This window comes from Danio rerio, chromosome 5 (assembly GCF_049306965.1).
Source record: "Danio rerio strain Tuebingen ecotype United States chromosome 5, GRCz12tu, whole genome shotgun sequence".
In the NCBI taxonomy this organism is placed as follows: Eukaryota; Metazoa; Chordata; class Actinopteri; order Cypriniformes; family Danionidae; genus Danio; species Danio rerio.
In genome coordinates this window covers 55313049-55335241 of record NC_133180.1, presented here as the reverse complement: position 1 = coordinate 55335241, position 22193 = coordinate 55313049, and the positions used below count along the sequence as shown (strand labels likewise).

Below are 22193 nucleotides of genomic sequence, written 5' to 3'. Positions count from 1 at the left end.
AGGAACATGTTTGTTAGTACTCGCTCTGCTTTGTCACATTACACTTAAAATGATTTACAGTTCACTGTAACAGATAAGGGTGACACGTTGAATATGACAAAAAAAAGTGATGAATAAAGGATCCACGCCGAAGGACAATGAATGAATGAATGTATGTGACGAATAAGGGGATTGTAGATATATAGCTTACCTGGGTCATCAGTATCCTTGGTGTATGATGGTTTTTATCAGCCTTCTGCACCAATTTCTTTATTTATCACATTTATATATAAGGGCTGCACGGTGGCGCAGTGGGTGGCATGTTCGCCTCACAGCAAGAAGGTTGCTGGTTCGAGCCTCAGCTGGGTCAGTTGGCTTTCTTTGTGGAGTTTGCATGTTCTCCCTGTGTTCGCATGGGTTTCCTCCGGGTGTTCCGGTTTCCAAAACATGTGGTACAGGTGAACTGGGAATGGTAAAATTGACCATAGTGTATGAGTGTGTGTGAATGTATGTATGGTTGTTTCCCAGAGATGGGTTGCGGCTGGAAGGGCATTCGCTGTGTAAAAAAATATGCTGGATAAGTTGCCGGTTCATTCTGCTGTGGCAACCCCAGATTAATAAAGGGACTAAGCCGAACATGAATGAATTTATATATCATATTTATGCAGTATTCCAAGACATTTTGTAGTATAAATTATGGAAGTTACATTGACACTGAAAAGTCTAAAATGAGCACCTTTTAAAAGGACACTCTAATCCTTTAGAAATAGACTCATTTTACAAGTCACCTATAGAGTTAAATAGTTGAGTTTTTTTCATTTTAGAATCAATTTTAGCCAATATCCAGATTTAAATGAGCACTTTTAGCTTAAATTAGCATTTATCATTAAATCAGATATGACCATTTGCATCTCACTTAAAAGTGAAGAGAGAGTGTTGTTAATTTTTCTCATTTAAAGCTTCTCTGTAATTACTAAAAGTGATGGAAAAGAAAAACTTTATATTTTCTAGGCCAAAAGTGTAGTGTAGAAACTATATTCTCATTCCCCTGTAATAATTTGCTTCCATATCATGTCTGCAGCATGTCTGTTTATGCTGATTGTAACTGGTGGTGCCATATAAACTGCTTAAAACTTGGTGCAAATATAGGATTTGGTGCTGGGGACTAGTATATATGCAGAGCTAGTGTTTTTCAGCCAATGATAAACTTCCGGTGAAGGATTAATGTGACTATTTTCAATTTCATAAAGATTATAAAGTTTATTACTGCATTGATGTTATAATGTAATAACAGTACATTCTGTTAAATCGACTTAAGCATTTATTTAGTTGTTCAAGCGTGAAACGAGATGAAAGACAACCACTAGCACCGTCAGGATCAGCAGGTGCTAAAAAAACATTAAAAATACTGTGGTAAAATAAATGTCTGTATATTGAAGACATGGTGCAGATCATTGTAATTTATTGCAGTGCTGTTTAGTGTGGTCTGAGACCCACTTTATATCTATCAGGCAGTGAAGATCACTGATTTTTTTTTTTTTAAAAATCAGACCTTAAAAATGACAATTTTTGTAATGGAAAGACAGTTCACCAGAAGCCCTAAAGCAGGCTGGATGAAATTAAAAGTCATATTTTCAGGCACCATGTAATATCATTGTCCATTGTAAAGCAGCAAAGTTCCTTGATTTTTACTTTATAAATGTTTAACTCTCAGTAAGATTACTACAAAAACTGAAATAAATTAAAGCTAAATTAAATGTAGAATAAATTAAATGTATTACAAAATATTAAACATTAGTAAATATTATTATAATACACAAATGAAACTGAAACTAGTACCATCAAGACAACTTCGACTAGGCTAAATTTAGCACAACTGGTCATGAAAATAACAAGAAACACCAGAAATTTCAAAACTTTTCTTTTATTTGTCATGAAAAGACTTTTCAACAACTGGATTGAGAAAAGTTATACATTTTAGCTCTCAGACAGTGGGGGCCCTAAGTGAAACGTAGTAATGTTGTACATGTAGAAAGGACACAAAAAAAGATCCGTAAATGGTAACACAAAAGCACCAGACCTTCGAAATAGATTTCAGAACTTCTGTGACACGATAACCTTTTCAAAATATGGAAGAAAAAAAAATTTTAATTATGAGCTATCATATATTGCAGGTTTTCACCACACTTTCAGGGTTTAAAATGACACTGTTCCATCATATAAGCATTTCTAAACAGTACATCAAACATTTTAAAATACTGAAATCATACAGCACTTCCTACCTAACAGAGTTTACCCATGATGCCAAAACAAATCCCTCCTTAAAACAAGATATGCACATTAAATACCACAAATGAAACTGAAACCTGTCATCTGTTGAGGCAACAAAAATTATTTGAATTGCATAGAAGCTTGTTCTTTCTAGTCCTTGAAAACTAAAACTACACATCTCTTAAGACCAAAGAAAATGTATATTTTTCAAGACAACTGAGAATTTTAAATGCTAAATGTGTTCAAAATAACCCTGAAGCACATTTGAGGCCACTCGGACAATGAAGTGAACAGTGTACCGTTAGGTGAGGTCTTCTACAATGGTGTTAAAATTGCATGATTTCTCTAGGGATGCTTTCATGATTGGTTATATTTGGCCTCAAAATAAATAACACACAAGGATAGCACGTTCTTATTTAAAGAGCAGGATTTCAGATATATTCATAGAGTCTTCTGATAATGCGATCACTACGCTACTGTATTTGTATTGATAAAGTAGGCATTATATAGCAGATATTTGCCCGGTATGGCTAAGAAACCCCTGAGCACACACTTCACACCAACACGATTCAAATATTGAATGGAAAACACTCCACGCATGGCCAAAAAGACGACGACGAAGAAGAAAAAAGTATATTTCATTCTCTAATTCACGCAATTATCTATGAATCAAAAAATAGTGTTTGGTATGAGCGCTTTTGTGTTAGTGAAACATTAAAAAATCCAAATCATTAATTGAAATACAAACTAGAGTTTGACGAAAAAAGTAAATAAACATTTATTTTTAATAATCCAAGTACTTGTATTTAAAACAGATGCTCACCTAAAAAAGATCTTCACTGTAAATGATGTTTTTTGCATTTCACCCCAGATGGGGTTTTTTCCCAGATGAATGTGTAGTTTAAAATAAGAGAATAGAATCTGAATTATTGTACATAACGAATGCAGACGACTGATAAGTGCAAGGTTAAAAGTTGGATGACATAATGCATACCTGTCAGTAAACACAACAAATATTAGGAGACAAGCTTGTGTAGTAGAATAAATTCATTAAGGAAAACTCTTTATTTTAGTTAGCACAAACCATTCTTCAATGTGGAAACTGGTTTCTGCCACAGGATAAAAAAATGGAAGCAATTAGGGTTACTTTTTAAATAACACAATTTTTGTCTTGTGATTTAAACCAGTAAAATCTAAGTTTATATGTGACAAATCAGACTTTTTCTCAGAAATTTGAGAGTTGAAAGACAAAAACTTGAAACTTGTGAGACAAATTGTCACTATTTGTACATCTCTAGGTTTTTAAAATACAAACTAGCAATTGTTTTTCAAAAAAAAAAGTACAAATTAAATTTGCAATTGCAAGCAAGTCAGAATTCTTCATTTATAAATTCCAATATGTCCTGATTTTAAATAACCTTTTTTTAATTGTTTTAAATGTGTCCTGTAGGTCCACAGCCTATGGCATCTTCAGTCAGTTTAATTCCCAAGAAAGTCACGTACTAACAAAAATCTATGGGGGAAAAAAAATGTAAATAAACCAACAACCAAACAGATATTTGTGGAAATTAAGCTCTTTTTTTCTTTCATTAATTCATTTTTAATGATCAATTAGTACAACAATACACACTGCTAACAATAAAGATTTTAGTATATATTTCTTACAATTGTACATCTGCAGGCTTTTAAGATAGCAACTGTTGAAAAAAATACAAATCACACTTGCAATTACAGACAAGTCAGTCAGATTTCTTCATTTATATACTTAAATATGTCCTGATTTTAAATTTGTTTACTTGTATTGTTTTAAATAAGTCCTGCAGCCTAGTATCATCAGTCAGTTTAAATCCTAAGAACGACATGTACTAACAAAAATCTATAAAAAAAAAGTTTATAAACCAACAACCAATCGGAAATTTCCGGAAAAGTCATTTTTTCATTATTTAATTTCAAATGATTAATTAGTGAAACAATACCCACTGCTGACAATAAGAAACCTCCAAATTAAACCTGCAATTGCAAGAAAGTCAGAATTCTTCATTTATATCTCACTATTGCAGTTTTCATTTTTATTTATTTATTTATTGTGATTTTTGAAATAGCACGCTCTCACAATCCTGACTCATTCACAACACCAAACTTAAATTCAGAATTCTAGGCATTTAGTATAATATAGTAGAACTTTCAGTTCACAAATATAAGTTCATAACATGCTAATGTGAGATTTAATTCACAAATCTCAGAGGAAAAGTCTGAATTGTAAAATATAAACTGTTTTATAGAAATAATATAAATTGTATAAAATAATATAATGTAAATTTCAATTGTTTTCCATGGCAGAAACAAGTTTCTTGATTTCCCAGCCTGCTGTAAGTACAGCAATATAGAGGCAGCAGCTTGATCATAATAGTGGATAATAAAAAGGTACTGCAATACATCACTTGAAAACCCCTGATGCAGGGGCTAGTAAAGTAAGGTAACGATCCAGTACTCATTTACGTATATAACATTTTTGTTCTAAAAGGACAAAACAAAAACTGACTCGTGTCTATTTGGACAGATTCCACCTGAATAGTCTGTTTATAGATGAATAGAATGAGAGATATAAGAAACAAAGGGATCAGGTTAGATTTCATTATCTATCATATATCAGCGTACGCAAGGGGCTTCCGTCAGCTCCACATCACATATCTGTACCATGTTTGAATCATCTTTAAATGAATTGCAGAAAAACTGCTGGTGCTCGCTTTCCCCCAACATATGTTCAGTTCATGTGGGTGTAAGGAACATCTATTATATCACATAATTGTTTTTGAACCAATAATAAAACTAACTGAATATATGTTTACCTCCCAGTAGAAACATTCAGTTATGACAAATGTACTGTGTGAGCTGTCATATAATTTGGTTATAATTTGATCTTTGCGCACAAGTAACATACAAAATTCCTTTTTTTCTTTTTAGATGACTAATTGTACAGTTACACAGGGAAATGATATAAAATAAAGCATGTGCTTAACATAATTAAAAACAGATCTTCCTAAAACATAAAAAACTAAATAATGTAGTTAGCGATTTATCTTTATGTTACTGCTTTGTACAAGTCTTGAGTAAAGTTATAAATAGATATTTTCCTCTGTATATCATGATGTGAAAATGTCATCATAGTATTTTTACATTCATCATCTGTGACTTCCCACTTAAAACAATAATTAAGCCACAAACACACACACACACACACAAACTCACACAGTTCTCTTATAAACGATTTACATTTTCCCCTGCACTGTGGTTCCGGCTGCTCCAGCGATGAGGTGTGCTTATGTGCGGTTTAGTGTCTGGAAGATTCTGGAGATTTGGAGCATGACGGGACCCGTCTCAGGATCATTCATCCACTGTGTGCTGTTCAGCGGATTCTCCAGCATGTCCTCAAATGCTGAAAAGCCCCAAAAGTATAGATACAGTTAGGCCCATAAATATTGGGACACAATTCTAGCATTTTTAGCTCTATTCACCAACACAATGGATTTGAAACTAAACTAAGATGTGCTTTAACTGCAGACTGTCAGCTTTAAATTGAGTGTATTTACATCCAAATCAGATGAACACTGTAAGAATTACAACAGTTTGCAGATGTGCCTCCCACTTGTTAAGGGTCCAACAGTAATTGGATAATTGGCTAGTCAGCTGTTTTATGGCCAGATGTGTGTTATTCTCTCTCTATCCCAATTACAATGAGTAGATAAAAGGTCCAGAGTTCATTTCAAATGTACTATTTGTATCTAGATTCTGTTACTGTCAACTCTCAAGCAAGCCATAATTAGGCTGAAAAAACTAAACGAACCCATCAATAAGACAGCAAAAACATCAGGCGTGGCCAAAACAACTGTTTGGAACATTCTTGAAAAAACAACTATGGTGGAAGACCAAAGAACTATTTCCCTGTGCCGAAAACACTTTCTACTTAACAGTTGGCCAGATCTAGAACACTCTCCAGGAGGTAAGTGTATGTGTGTCAGAGTCAACAATCAAGAAAAACAGGAAGGCCGGATTAGAGTTCAATCTGCAGTTAAAGCATACAAGTTCATTTAATTTCAAATCCATTTTGTTGGTGTATAGAACCAAAAATGTTAGAATTGTGTCAAGCTCTGGTGTTCCTAGCCCTATCTAGTGTTCTTCGTGCTTTCAAAATAGTAGTCCTGCTTTCAATGCATTGGCTAAACATAAGAGGAAAAAAAATCAGATGATTTAAAAAAAAGCTAAATATTAGCCTTGGAGACATATAGGTCAACGCCTATGAATACAGATGAACATTTTAAATATGTGCTGATTTACTGTCTCCTTTTGGTTCACTCAGAGATCATTCAGCTCCCAGCTTTCATCAACTATTAGCAGAATTTCTTCTAACTTAGTAGTCACTAACATTATTAAAATGCCCATACTAAACAATACACTTTTTCTCACAATCTTGTTTTAATTACTCTTTTCGCACTTGGGCAGCTAATGGACTTGTTGAGGTAAATGATTTATGTGAGGAGGGGGTATTCACATCTTTTTTTTTTTTAAATACAGTCTTCACAACAGTCATTTGTTTTGTTTCTTTCAGGTCAGACACTTTGTTAAGAAATTGTTTCCCTGAACACCATCTTGACTATTCCTTCAGTACTCACCAGAAACATCTAATTTCGGCTATTTATAATTTAATAAGTACACTAAACGCAGATCCTATAGTTTCTCTCAAAGAATCTTGAGAAAAATGACCTTGTGTTGGTATTGAGGAAGGTCAATGGGAAGATATTTTAAAAATGATCCATTCCTCCTCTATTTGTCTATTACAACATTATTCAAACTTGGTTAATATCAGTAAATAGATGAACAAAAATTTGCTAATGGATCATTATTCTAAAGTGTTACCAATCAGGTTTTAATAGTGTGTAAAATTTCATTTTTGGGTCCCTTTATGTTGTCTACTAATGCAGAGTTCAAAATGCACAATTTTAGCCCAGATTTTGACTCGCCGACAGGTTTTGAGAAATCGCCAACAAATGCCTAAAAATCAAAGGCAACTCTGTGTTCGTTCATGCGAGTAACTATCACACAGTGAGAACTATCAAAGACGTGATCTGAGAGAATCGCTGATGAGTCACTGACACCCGTGAGATATTTGGCATGCTAAATATCTGGAGCAGTCTGTGATTCAAAATCATGCTGTGTGGAATGTGTTCTGATTGAAAAAAACATCTTCAGCCAATGAGAGAGCAGCATCCACTAGTATAGGTATCTGCAGGCCAGCGGAAGGTTGGGGGAGAAATTATAAGTGCTTCATTTTAGTCTTTTTTGGACCCAAGAAATGAAGGAAAAACTAGTGTACATTTGTCAGGAGCACTTGTGTGTGTTAGACATGTCATCTTAGGAATACCACGACCGGCTCGACAAAGAAAAAAAGTTAAGGAGAAATTTCTAATTCCCTCCAAAACCCAGTTTAGTTTCTAGCTTACTAAAGTCTTCTTTCCCATTATGTAGTTAATAACAAAACGTTATCTGGGTATACCCTGCATTGTTTTCATGTTAATTTTTGCTTGTTTGGTTGTGAGACATTTTTTGCAGACTCAGACAAAGTTGTCGCCGATTTTTCCTATTGTAAAGTCATGCAGTGTGAAACCCCATCGCTGATCCATCTTGTAGTGTAAACACAGCAGCAACTAAATGCTGCCCCAAAGAGTCATGCAGTGTGAAAACACCTGTGAAACGACTACTTCGAAAATCCTCTAGTCTAAACTCAGCATAACCAAGAGGAGCAACAAGACAAAAACACAAAGTTAAGAAAAATGAAACTAAGATGTCACTGTCAGAACTGCGATTGGAAAAAAATGGGACATACTGACCAGCCATCACTAATATTTTTAGCACTCCAAAGATTAAGCCCTTTTTATGAGAGTGGCTAGAAAGAAAGTCACTTCCATGCCAGTCCAGACTATAACTGGAGATTGTGAGAAGCCGCGTGACAACAGCTGAATGGCTTTGAAAGTAACTGCCGTGGTTTGATGAAGTGAAAATTGAGCACTTTGGCCTGACAGCAAAGTGCTATGTTAAACACAAACCACAGAGAGAACAACACCCAAATAACGTCATCTTACAATCGAGCGTGATGTTGGAGCATAAAAGTCTGAGGTTACTTTTCAAAATTTGAAAAACTAGCTGTGATAAGTGGCCAAATGAACAGAATCAAATAAAGACTGAAAAACCTCCATGATACCAGCAAAAATACCTTTATCCAGCAGAAAACTACACAGCAGATAAAACTGCAACTATTATTTGACTATAAAATTCCTGTTCACAAATGTGTCTATGTAAACTGGCAAACCTTCTTTTCATTTATAAAAAAAAACAAAACAAACAAAAAACATACGTATTTAGAGAGAGAAGTCACCTAGAAGAGTCTTGGGGTTTGTGAGACCAAGCTGTACAACGGGGTTCTCCAGGATAGCCTGAAACAGTGGACTGTTGGTATCGATGCCTTTGTCCAGATCCTCAGGACTGGGCTTTCTGTCACCGAGCAGCCATTCGCACTGTGTGGGAAAATAGATTTAACATTAAAACAAGTCACACTTTAATAAGAATCATAACTAGTTAGAAATTTGAGGCATCTTAATTAGCAGAAGAAATGACACAATATACTTGATACAATTCTTTAAGTGTTTACATACAGCTGCATCCTGTTGATTATTATTGACGCGGAGAGCATCGATCACTTCCTTCTCATCGAAGCCCATCTCCATTAGTGCAATCACTGCCTGCTTACACACAAACGACACAACGCATCTCATTCAAAATGGCTTGGGCATATATTAGTGCTACAGCAATGTTTGAGTTTAAAACTCAACTGTTCTTCTTGTGTTTCTCATGACTCTCACATGACACTAACCCGTGAGTCTGGTCTGAACTCTCTTTTTCTTCTGATCCTTTTAAAGATCTCTGTCAGTTCATCCTGTTTGGCCTCGTCTATGCTGGCCTGGGAGATCAAACGAGCACGGGCTGCTAAAGCTGTGGCAGAGGCTCCTGGAGCAGGCGCTGCAGCGGCGGCTGCCCCTGGACTCTCCTGTCCTGGTAGAGGCGCATCAACCATGGGGTCATCAACATGCTCAATCAGCCATTCCATAGCCTGGGTCACAGACATGCTGCAAACAGAGTGCTTTGTTATTAGTGGCTTTTATTTAACCCAACGAGAGCTGAGATTTTTTACAGTTCATAACCCACAAAACCATCTTTTTTGTTCATTTATCTGTTGTTATCTAGATTGTGGTTCTCAACCTTTTTCACTTCGAGGCCCACCTTTTTCTCTGAAAAATTTTTGAAGACCCAAACTGATTGTCTAGAGCAGGGGTGACCAAACTCTGTCCTGGAGGGCCGGTGTCCTGCAGATTTTAGCTCAAACTTGCCTTGACACACCTGCAAGGATGTTTTTAGAGTAGAAAGCCTAGTAAGAGCTTGATAAGCTAGCCCAGGTGTGTCTGATTGGGGTTGGAACTAAACTTTGCAGCACACCGGCCCTCCAGGACCATGTTTGGACATGCCTGGTCTAGAGAAAATGCTTATTTTAAAGCTTTATTTATTAGCAAAACATTTATTTTGCCCTCTATTACTCCCTAGTTTTTCAACATTTTTTTATGTATATATGTATATATATAAAGTTATATATATATATATATATATATAAGAATATATATATATATATATATATATATATATATATATATATATATATATATATATATATATATATATATATAAAACTTTAAAAACACACAGACAGGTTCAAAGCTCCTGAATTCTTTCCTTCAGTTATTCTTTAAAGCTGCAGAGTATTTGGGCCTTTTCTTCATCTATTGATTTATATCCACTTAACCCCAACCCTAAATGTAAAATAAAGAAACAACCATCTAAATATGTTGAAAAAAATCGATCTGATGGTGGTTTAGTTTGTAGCTGGACATTATTAGAGTTCGCTGACAGGAAAGGTGAACGGCTGTTCATAAATGAAACACCACAGATTGTTGCTAGATCCTCCTGTACGGACTCACTTTAGTTATAAAACGCTCGCAAGATGTTAATTTGGACAACTATGAGGATGTTTTAAAGTGTTCACACAAAGAAAAAATACATAGTTTGTGAATCAGGAGACTTGTGTGACTCTGATACAGTATGAGTTGCAGACGTGAGGCAAGCGTGAGCTGCTTATTATAAAACAACATTACCTTTACATTTGCATAACTGTTTGCTTTATACAACTGAGAACATAGTCCCATTTGACGCGCAGCGGTTGGAAATTTAAGCCACAGTTTTTTCACAGTGAGGCTGTTTTTGCACAGTCCAAATTAGTCTGCTCAATCACAGAAAACAGGAAATGCCATTACTATTTTATTTTTAATATGACGTTTAATAATGACATCAAATAATTATAGTACAATATTAAAGGTAATTTTAAGCCATCTCACAGTCCACCTGCAGGATCGCTGAGGCCCACTGATTGAAAATCTTTGATCTATATAATAATTTAGCATGTTTTCATATCATGCCTTAACGCAGCATTTCTCAATCCCCGTTCTTACGCCCTCCTCCTCTACATATTTTGCATGTCTCTCCTATTTAACAAAGCTGATTTAGATTAGCGTTATACCGCGGTCACACTTGAGTTTAAGCATGTGAATTTTGTAGTACAGCGCTGCGAAAAGCTGCGAGATTAAACAAGATGATTAGACATTTAGAAAAGCGAGAGATTTGTTCATATTTTACATATCTGTCCAGAGAGGTCATGTTTTGATCTTTGATTGGTCTTGCACAGTCACGTGATGCAATTTCCCAGGTTAGAGTTAACCAAGCTTAAACTTTGCAATGCAGCAAACTACGAAACTAGTTGCACGAACTTGCATTTTCAGTCTGACACATTCGCATCGTATGAATGGAAATCTATGGGGCCTGCAACACTGCATACTTTGGATGTCTCCTTTGTCTGTCACACCCATTACAAATCTTTCAGTCTCTGCTAATGAGCTGATGATGTGAAACTGGTGTGTTTGGTTAAGAAGACAAGAAAAACAAGCTAATAGTCCTACAGAATTGTGGGTGAGAAACACTGGCTGTTTCTCAATATGCGTTGTTCACCTATCTTGCATCCTTGTGTTCTTGTGTAACGTCATCATCAACCGCAAAAGTTCAGTTACAAAACCCAAGACCGCAAGAACAGAGGACACGCGAAAGTTCCTGAATGTGTTCTTGATATCGAGGATGCGTTTTGTGCATGTTATATATATTCAAAAGGGGGAAAACAAGAAATCGTTGTATGAATTCCGTAGGTGATGCAGTGGCGCAGGTAATGCTGTCGCGTCACAGGAAGAAGGTTGCTGGTTCGAGCCTGGGCTGGGTCAGTTGGCATTTCTGTGTGGAGTTTGCATGTTCCCCCACAGTCCAAAGACATGCACTATAGGTGAATCAGGTAAGCTAAATTATCCATATTTTATGTGTGTGAAAGAGAGTGTATGAGATTCCATGATGGGTTGCAGCTGGAAGGGCATTCGCTGCATGAAACATGTGCTGGATAAGTTAGAGGTTCATTCCACTGTGTCGACCCCAGATTAATAAAGGGACTAAGCTGAAATGAAAATGAATGAATGAACGAATGCTGTAATGTTTTATTAATTTCCAGTTGCGTGAATGCGTGAAGGTCATGTGACCATCAAAAAGAATGCAGCATTTCATTTCTCAGAGGTAGCGTTCTCTGTTCTCATGGTCTCAGAAAGTTCATTCAACCGAGGTAACTTGGCAAGAACGGTCTCCACAAGAACACGAGTCCGTTCTCTGCATTCTTGGAATTGAGAAACAGCCAAGGAAAATGAGCTGGTGGTCCTCCAGGAACGCGGTTAAGAAACACTGATTTAGATGACCATCTCCATGCATGAACTGTGTTCTCACTGATATGTCCCTACGCAGTGTGCATTTCCTAGACCCTTCCTTATTGCTCACTACCTGCGCATGAGAAAATCTTATTTCACTTCAGAACGTTCATTCATGTATTTGTGGCATTGCCTTCAGCGTCTTACAAGTAAATTGTGAAGCATGAGCTTAATGAGAGCAAGCGCAGAGAAAAAGTGAAATGTGTAGCAGGGGGAGCACCTATTAAAGGACTGGGATTGAGAAATGCTGCCTTAAAAGGTACACGAAACACCCCAATATACAGTCCTAAAAGCATATAGTATATACAGTATGAGCATATCAATTCTACATCAAATGTCTACCAATGTGTCTCTAAAGTTTGCTTCAGCAAGGTGCTTTGAACCCTTGAAATTAAATCTTAAAAAAAAAAAAGCATTTTTTTCTTTCGCTTTCCTGACTTATGACAGAGGTAATGTAGTTTTTTTTACTTACTTGCCAGAAAATCACTAGTTCAGTTGTAACTGCAGATGTTTCTTAGGCCCTGTTCGCACCTCTTATTAACATGCATTTTACAATAATAAATAACTTGGTTCCTTCAAAGCAACATTCAGGAATGCAAGATTAAGCCTTGAAACCTTTGGATGATGTACGTGTTGGATGTTTTGTAATCAATTCCTAATTATTTGCATAATGTTTTTAATTCACCAAGTGAAATTAGCTTCCTCTGTAAAACAGAGTAAAGTGTCTAGGCAGGAGTCAATCATACATACAAGAAATCCATTATGATGCATGTGTGATCAGTCTTCCGTGTGATCTTTTGCATAATACTTTTATTCAAGGATACCTAAATAAATTACCTTTTATGTTCTAAAATATATATTTTTTTAATATTCTATCAAAGCAACAGCATATTTACATATTAAAACTGTAAAACAGAATAAAGAGTTTAGGCATATTAACTGCAAATAAAATTTGTTTAATTCATAAAGCTGCCTATTTTATTAAAAAAATTATATTTTTCTTAATTGTGTTTTTAATAAAGTTTTTATAAACATAGTATACACATAACATTTACTTAGAAAACTTACATTCACAAAAAATAAACAAATAGATAAAAAAAATATCATACATAAATAATATTAACAAATAAATAGTGTCAGCTTAGAAAAAAAAGATAATACATTAAAATAAAATAAATAGTAAATAAATAAATAAATTGCAAATAAAGAATAATCATTGTTCTAGTACTATTAATAAGATTTGTATTTTTTTATAACTTGTGCTAGTTTTCACAGTACTAAAGATCAGTGACATCCAATACCCAAAACTGGACAAAAAAAACGCCATGTGTAAACAGTAATGTGTTTCCTTTTCCCACTTGAGATCGGATTGACAAAAATGCCAGGTGTGAACAAGGCCTTACTGAGCTTTCATACATTTAATGCACACACTCTCTGAAGAAGAAAGCCAGTGTGAAAGCACCCTTGCAGATGTTTACTTCTAAATACTGAAGTGCATGAGATGGGGTGCGAGAACTCACTGAGAGTACTTACTGGTTTAAGCGCAGAGCCTTCACAGCACGACTCTCAGGGAAACCCATCTCAGTCAACTGCTGCAGGGCCGTTTCATCCACGCGGTCCTCCTCATCCTCATCTAACATGGCTGCCAGAGAAGGGATATAAAAATAATATTTAGGACTAATCACATACAAAACAAAAATTAACATTTACAAAATAATTTAAAGTGTACTGTGTATACCGATTGTATAAATAGAAATACAAACACATCAATATATGTATATGTGTATAAACATGTATAGAAAAAATGTTTCAATAATATATATATATATATATACTGTATATCATAAATCATATACAGTTGAAGTAAGAATTATTAGCCCCGCTGAATTATTAGCCCCCTATTTATTATTTCCCCAATTTCTGTTTAACAGAGAGAAGATTTTTTTCAACACATTTCTAAACATAATAGTTTTAAAAACTTATCTTTAATAACTGATTTATCTTTGCCATGATGACAGTAAATAATATTTTACTAGATATTTTTCAAGACAATTATATACAGCTTAAGGTGACATTTAAAGACTTAATTAGGTTAAGGTAATGAGGCAAGTTATTGTATAACGATGGTTTGTTCTGTAGACTATCGAAACAAAATATAACTTAAAGGGGTTAATAATTTTAACCTTAAAATGGATTTTTTTAAAACTAAAAACTGCTTTTATTCTGGCCGAAATAAAACAAAGAAGACTTTCTCCACAAGAAAAAATATTATCAGACATACTGTGAAAATATTCTTAATCTGTTAAATGTCATTTGGGAAATAAAAAAATAAATAAAAAAAATCAAAGGGGAGCTAATTATTCTGACTTTAACTGTATATTAATAAAGATGTAAATTAACTATTTAAAAAAATGTGTGCAAATTCATATATATATATATATATATATATATATATATATATACATATATAATACATAAATATAACATGCACATATGTAAATATAAACTTGTATTTTCTACACAATTAGTCACGATTAATCATTAAACAGAACTACTTCACTCTCATATGATTTGCAAAGAGTGCACCAAATATTAAAAATGTATTTAATCTATTAATCCAAGTGTCCATCCATACATCTATCTCTTACCATTGGCCTTTTTAAAAAGCTCTACAGCATCAGGATTCAGAGCCAGCAGCTTCTGAGCGACCTCGATAAGCGAAACTAGAATCTTTCTCAGCTCTGTCTGAAACTGACAGAAACCAAAAAAAAATGTCAAATGCAAAAAAGAATAAACTTTTAAGAGTAAACTGAACTGAACAGACTCACATCTCTGATGTTGTGCTGTGTTACTGTACGGTCAGTGTTACGAGTGGACAGGCTTGCTGTGGCTTTGAGGATGGCATCCTTATCTGGAGCTTTGTTGTCTTGCTTCTTCTTTCAGCAAGAACAAACAGGGTTCAATTTTGCAGAATCATATACCTTACACATTTAACACACACTATGTTTTAAAGGGAAAGTTCACCAAAAAATCAAAAATACCTGTCATTTTACTAACCCTCAGGGATAAAAGGTGACTTTTCTCTTCAGCAGAATATTAGGATCAGTTCCTCCATAAATGAAATTCTGTTCTGAATTACTCACCCTCATGACATTCAGTCTTCACCTTCAGAACACACATTAAAAAACTTTGGATGAAATCCAAAAGCTTCTACATCCTCCATTGATAGCAACAGTCCACAGACGTTCAATGTCCAGAAATGGAACAAAAAACAGTGCAAAATTTCAGTGGTTCAACTGTAATCATATAAATCTTCATGAACACAAACACTTTTCTGCAGCAAAAAAAAAAAAAAAGGTAAATAAGACTTCACCAGATCAGGGGGTGCAGATTTTATGTGAAGTATGACTATTTGCTATTAAAATAAGCAGCGCAACAGGCCAGCACATCCACCCTGACCTTAGGCAGAAGACATACATGGCCAACGTCATTTTTACAGTTTTTAGCCAGACAAAGGTGGAAATAAAGTTTTGTGTGATTATATTTGAACCACTGAAGTGACTGGGTATGTTTGACATTCCTTTCTTGACTTCAAAAGTCTCATGATCATTGCTGTTTATGGAGGATGAGGGAGCTCTCGAATTTCATCTAAATTGTCGTAACTCGTTTTCAGAGATGAATGAAGGTCTCAGGAATTGGAATGACATGAGGGTGGGTGAGTAATAATAACAAAACTTTTATTTTTGAGCCAACTGATCCTTGTGAAATCATTGTGAACAGTTTAACTCAAGCTAGTGGTTACCATCACTTTGAGAGGCAAATGAACATACACAAGCAAAAATAATTAACATCTGTGCCTCCTGACAATATATTGATGTCTGAAAATGCAAAACAATTAGTTTGTGTAAGAAACTGATCACTATTTACCACATTTTATCCACTGCCTCAGCTAAAGGGTCTGACTGTGTTCAAGACAGTCTGTGGCAGGGGTCACCAAACTTATTCCTAGAGGGCTGGTGTGCTGCAGAGTTGATCTCCGACGCTAATCAAACACGCATGAACAAGCTAATCAAGGTCTTACAGGGTATACTTCCATAGAAGCAAGTTTAAGCTGAACTCTGCAGGACACCGACCCTCTCGGACCAAGCTTGGTGACCCCTGCTCTAGGGTTTGAGATTCAAGTCACATAATGGTGGATGCAGCTATGCAGGAGTCAGAGATCACTCATGAGCAGATAATGTTTGTTTACAATGGTGAGAAAGGGCATGTGTCCTTCAAAATAGTACATAGTTGATGTTATTTTGAATGCTGCTATATAAAAAGCTGTAAACAAACAACATCAGCGGACTGAATGTTTTGCTGTCATGAACTCACCAAGAACTGTTTGCTAATAATTTTGTAAACGAGATTTAGTTTCCGCCCAACAGATGATTTTACAAGGCGTCAATGTATCATCAGCAGCCACTGGTGTTCATTTTGTTTTACTTTTAAAAATCTTTTATAGACTCTCAAAGTGCTGGTAATCATTGACTTAAAATTAATAAAATTTTTAGGATTCTGCAGGGAAAAAAAAGTATGACGGTCTGAGCTTAAGTAGTGCAAATTTAAAATTTGGGTGAACTATTTCTAAATTAAAACTGTCAGCAGATACCTTCTCTTCAGAAGATATGTCGGTCATTTTTGGTGGAGCTGGTGGAGGTCTTTTCTTTAACAGTATTAAACAATCTAAAACACAAACAAACATGAATCAGGGTTTGTGTCTGTTTGTATACAACATTAAATATAAAGAACATACAAAAACATGACGCTACTGCTTCATAGGTGGTTCTAAACCATAAATCTGAAAGAATTAGAAAGCTATAATAAAATTAATTATTTAAAATTGCAATAAAACTTACTGGGCTTTTTTATTAAACTGTTATGCAAATTGTCAATAAACCTTTTTATGATCTTATTCTTACTCTTCAGTTGGTAAATCACACAAACGAACAACAAGGGCCTTGAAGTATACAAGGCTAGGAGCCTGAGGACCAGTCTAACCCAAAGTTGTACCTTTATCTTTAAGATTTTCCTCAGAGACTGTTTTGGATTCAGTGAGAATTCTCTCAGTGGCAGCATGAATGAGTTTGTGATGTGTAAGGGTTTTAGGATCCTCTAGACTTCCATGGACATACTGGAAGAGAAGAGAAGAAAGACACAAACAGATATTAAACATTTTTAAAGACATACCAAAGTCTTCCAAATGGATAAATTGCATAAAAATGCAAATAATTTTCATTTTAGTTCTGGCAAAAATAGTAATAAAAAATAATAAATTGGATTTTAAAAAAATAAATAAATGAATTGAATTACTTTGTGAAGTCTGGTGTGAGTAATTAGTTTTTTAAACGATTTATCAAGTAAGATCTTGATTCAGCCTTGCTGTCACGTGAATAGATTACATTTTAAAACATTGTAATAATTTTATAGTATCTATGATTACTCTACACATTACCTTATAAATGCAGCCTTTGTGAGCATATGAGAATATATCTATTTTTAAAATCTTGCCAACCCCTTGACGTTTGAATAGTAGTGTATGTTAGCTTTATAAAAAATCCTATCATAAGTCTACCCCCCCCCCACCCCCCCCCCAAAAAAAAACAGGCAATCCTGCCAACCACCTTTATAGGGGATCTAGTAATCTGGTAGAACCATGATGCATTTGGTGTCTTTTTGTTACCATGGTCCTTTGCCATACAGTGTATGGTACTAAATAATACATGGATCCTGCTTTTTACATGACACCCCAATAGCCATCAAAGAACACCGTGATGTAGCACAGTGTATGTTCATGAAACTTGTCAATGCATTGTCATTATTACATACAGAGCCATGGTATTTTTCAGCCACATTACACACTGAAGATACAGTAGAACCAGACTTGACTTAGTATCTGCTAAAGTGCTTACAACCTCATCCACACCCATTAAAACCACAAATGCTGATGAAATCTTCATTGTTTACATGAATGGGTGACAACGTGCATGGAGCAACACGATTGCGTGTTGCTAACAGAGATATTACAACAAAACGAGCTTGTCAACAAGTTAATGTCAGCTGTACACTGTAAGTCAAGCAGTGTGACAGTGGTAGTTACTGTACTGCCTCAGAGACGGAGGTGACGGGCAAGCTTGCTAAATTATAAATAGCACTGTCGACTCGTCTGCTAGTTACTAAAAATACTTGGCAATGGCACTGAAAATCCAGCGGGCCTGTCCTGCCCGGGTTGGCTAACAGTGCCAGCTAACCGATGGCAGACCTACATGCTTTAAGCATTTCTCCTTGAGTTTCTCTATTGTGGTGTCTTCCGTGACTTCCTCCAACCACTCGGATCCCTCCATTGTACAGACGTGGACCTTCAGGACTTTGCCTGCGAAGATCTTCTCCTCCTGTACGAACATTTTAGCGGCAGCTGTAGCGGTGGCGGCGGCAGCAGGACCGCAGCGCTCCCCGCTGAAGACGCTCCGCGAGCCCGCTGTCTACAGCCCGGAAAGCCGCCCTCTTCCTCGCTTAAACCTGCCCTGGCAACAGACGCGAGCTCACGGTCTCATTCGAGCATTGTCAGGCCGTCCGTTCTGTAGTGCCGGCGACTCCGGAGGACTGATGTTTTTGTCGACGGGACAGATAGGTTTCCTGACTCGCCGCTGCAGGGACGCTTGCTCCGTTGACACCTGCGATCGACAGACAGCGGTCGGTACTGTGCTGTCATGCGCATGCGTCAGATCCTAAACATGATTGGTGAATGTGCGCATACACGCAGACGCGTCGTGGTCGTGCTGCAGACTATCAAAACACTAGTTGGGAGCGGCGAGACCTGATCCTGGATTTTTCCGATTAACCGTTTTACAATGTTAAAGGAAAGCTTACTACTTTTAAAAGATACTACCAGCGACAATACTAATTAAAACACATTTCACTTAGAGACTCTAGCTATTTATTATAAGCTGTTGCTTATTTATTCAGTCCTGTTCTTATTATAAACAGCCTACTAGTTCCTATTTGTAGGATACATAATAAATACATTAAGTACAATTAAGTACTAGTTTCAGTAGTAAACAGCACTATTATATTGTTATAGTAACAGATTGCACATTTTTGACACTGACTTTAAATAAGCATCTGTTATTAAGAAATGAATTTTTCTGTTTTGCCATAAAGGTAAAGTTGGTTTTATATTTGCACATTCGTTCATTTAGCCGTCTCTATATTGTTTACCATGGTACTTTGAATATTCAATCGGAATTAGCATGCAAGTATGACTTCTAAACAACATTACCACTATCTAATTTACTGTGAACAATGCTGCACTTTGATAGTCATTTGCTGATATATATATATATATATATATATATATATATATATATATATATAGTTAATTATTTATTTATTTTTAAAACTCATATTTCCATTTATATTTGTACAGTACATAAAGATTGAAGAAAAATACTTACAGTAATTCACCCAACTGTATTTTTTTAATTTAAAGTGTGCAGCACATCCACAGAAGTCAAACTGGCTTACTACAAGTGAGATTTATTCATATTTCTATTCATATAAATATACAGTGTGCAAATATTTTAGAAAAATATTTACAGTAATTCTCTCAAACTTTAATTTTATGATTTTAAAGGGTGTAGTATATTCGCTTAGGCCAGACTGACTTACTACAAGTGAGATTTTTCCCATAGATTAATTCATATTTGTACAGTACACAAATATTTTTGAAAAACAGTAATTGAGTCTAAGCTGTAGGTATTTATGTAGTTCAGACACCACACTTCTCCAGAATCTTTCCCCCTAACAGACCCGCTTTTACTTCGAAAGATCGCCTGCAATAATTAATTTCATCTGAATTCATATTATATAAAGATATCAATAGGCCATATTAAGATTATTTGAAGGGCCTTGAATTTATTTAACCAACACAGAGCTTGGGAAAGTCTTGTAGATGATATTATAAACTTTGGCTGAAAATGTTAGGGAACTAAAAATATTTGAAAATTATGTTCTTTTTAAATTGATGCCCAAATAACTAATGTTCTCCTCTGCTGGAGAGATTATAAGGGCTCAGCGCAGTCAGTGTTTAGCTCTCTGAGCATTTTGATCATTTAAAGGGTTTTAAATGATCAGTTTATTAAGATTTTTTTAAATGTATGTCCCACTAAATTAAGATGCTGCTGCTGTGACTAATTTAGGCTGCATTTACACTGCAGGTCTTGATGGTCAATTCTAATTTTTATTTCAGAGATTTGAGCTTTTCAGTCATAAACGTCTCTTCACATCAGCATTTTAAAGCTTGTTTAACAGCCCTGTGCTTGTTTTATGGTGTTGCAATTCTATTAAACATGTGCTGTAATAAAATAAATTAATCATAGTTTTTGATGCAGTTTTGTCCTCTTCGTTTACAAAAATCTGGATATTTTTGTAAACGAATATGTTTATGCCAGAATAGTTGCCAGTTCAGGCATCGCGGTGGCACAGAAGGTAGTGCTGTCGCCTCACAGTCAGTTGGCGTTTCTGTGTGGAGTTTGCATGTTCTCCCTGCCTTCGCGTGGGTTTCCTAAGGGTGCTCCGGTTTCCCCCACAGTCCAAAGACATGCGGTACAGGTGAATTGAGTAGGCTAAATTGTCCGTAGTGTATGAGTGTGTATGGATGTTTCCCAGAGTTATTTTTGTTAAAGTGTGTTAATGGAAAAAAAAAAATTTACAGTTCTTGCCACAGTCATCTGTAGCTGCTCACGGTGATTATCAAACTATCAAAATGTTACACACTATGATCATTTTTAAATCTCATTACACTGTAAAGCATTATTAGTAGACTTTAAAGTGAGTAAATCTAAAGCTATTACTTGACTTTACTTTAAAAATCTGTAAATCTGTTGATTTATTTTTACAATGATCATTGACTTGAGAAAGGGTAAAATGAAACATTTAAAAAAAAAATTCTATCTTTCTATTTCAAAGATGGGTTAAATTATGCAACATTATCAGTAGTGTAAAGTAACTAATTACAAATACTCAAATTACTGTAATTATTACAGTTTTTCACAGATATTGTAATTTACTAAATAGTTTTATAAATGTGTACTTTTACTCTTCCTTGAGTACATTTTTAGTGCAGTAATTAGTACTTTAACTCCACTACTTTCCTTCAACCTGCAGTCACTACTTTACTTTTTATAGTCTATAGAGATTAGAAATATCAGTCCTGTGATTCCTCCCCAATCAAATCACACACAGAAGGTAAATCGTCACATAATGAACCACCTCAAGACATGGGCGATTTATAAATGCAGCAAACTGTTTGAAAGCATTAAAACGTCAAAATCGTTACAAGTATTAACCCAGAGACTGATCAGATGCATGTCACTGATGAGAAGATGATGGGTGTTTACTGTATGATGACCAAAATGGCCTTAAACACTCAGCAGGCACAAGACATCAACATGATGTTAGAATGACGTTGTACCCCAGTGTCGTGGAGACGTTGCATTTTGTTTGGAAATGAAAATCATGTTAACGTCAGAACTTAAGGTCAGGCCAGCTTCCAACCTAAAACCAATCGAATATCAGTGTCCAATGATGTTACGACTTGACGTTGTGTGGACGTTACCACCATGACGTCTATTAGACATTGGATTTTGGTTGCCACACCTGATGAATAATTGTCAGTATTTGATGTCAATATGACATTGGTTGAAGATGTTGGCTCTACCTTGGATTTTGGTCACTTTCCAACACAACCTAAAGTCAACTAAATATGAAAGTCATTTGACATTATTATTGGACATCAAAATAAACTTGTCCTTAGATGCTGGCTAGACATTGAATTGTGGTCACCTGACATAACCTAAATCTAACCTAATGTTAATGTCTTATGATGTTGTGTGCCTGCTGAGCAATAACTAATTGCACTACAGAATGTTACGTTTACACACACATGCACAAATT

General features: G+C 35.4%; 1 protein-coding gene across 8 annotated transcripts; it reads right to left on the bottom strand.

Moving 5' to 3' along the window:
• Window positions 1–1887: 1887 nt before the first annotated feature.
• ubac1 (UBA domain containing 1) lies at window positions 1888–18944 on the bottom strand. 8 transcript variants are annotated; one of them, XM_021476322.3, is made up of 10 exons: window positions 18506–18943; window positions 17253–17373; window positions 16852–16925; window positions 15029–15136; window positions 14849–14951; window positions 13734–13842; window positions 9176–9428; window positions 8958–9047; window positions 8681–8819; window positions 1888–5686 (listed from the first exon to the last, which is right to left on the bottom strand). In XM_021476322.3, the coding sequence occupies exons 1-10, from the start codon at window positions 18641–18643 to the stop codon at window positions 5571–5573; spliced, it is 1251 nt and encodes a 416-aa protein (XP_021331997.1). In that variant the 5' UTR covers window positions 18644–18943; the 3' UTR covers window positions 1888–5570. The 8 variants fall into 8 exon arrangements, with proteins under 8 accessions (XP_021331997.1, XP_021331999.1, XP_068077420.1 ...); XM_021476324.3 differs by having other exon boundaries at window positions 14849–14945; XM_068221319.2 differs by having other exon boundaries at window positions 8958–9044; window positions 14849–14945.
• Window positions 18945–22193: the final 3249 nt, after the last annotated feature.

Coding starts and splice junctions, on each gene's coding strand:
- ubac1 (XM_021476322.3), bottom strand. CDS start 18,643: ATGTTCGTACAGGAGGAGAAGATCTTCGCAGGCAAAGTCCTGAAGGTC. Junction 9,429..13,733: donor AAGGCTCTGCGCTTAAACCA/GTAAGTACTCTC, acceptor CTCTGTTTGCAG/CATGTCTGTGACCCAGGCTA. Junction 8,820..8,957: donor ATAATCAACAGGATGCAGCT/GTATGTAAACAC, acceptor TTTCCCACACAG/TGCGAATGGCTGCTCGGTGA.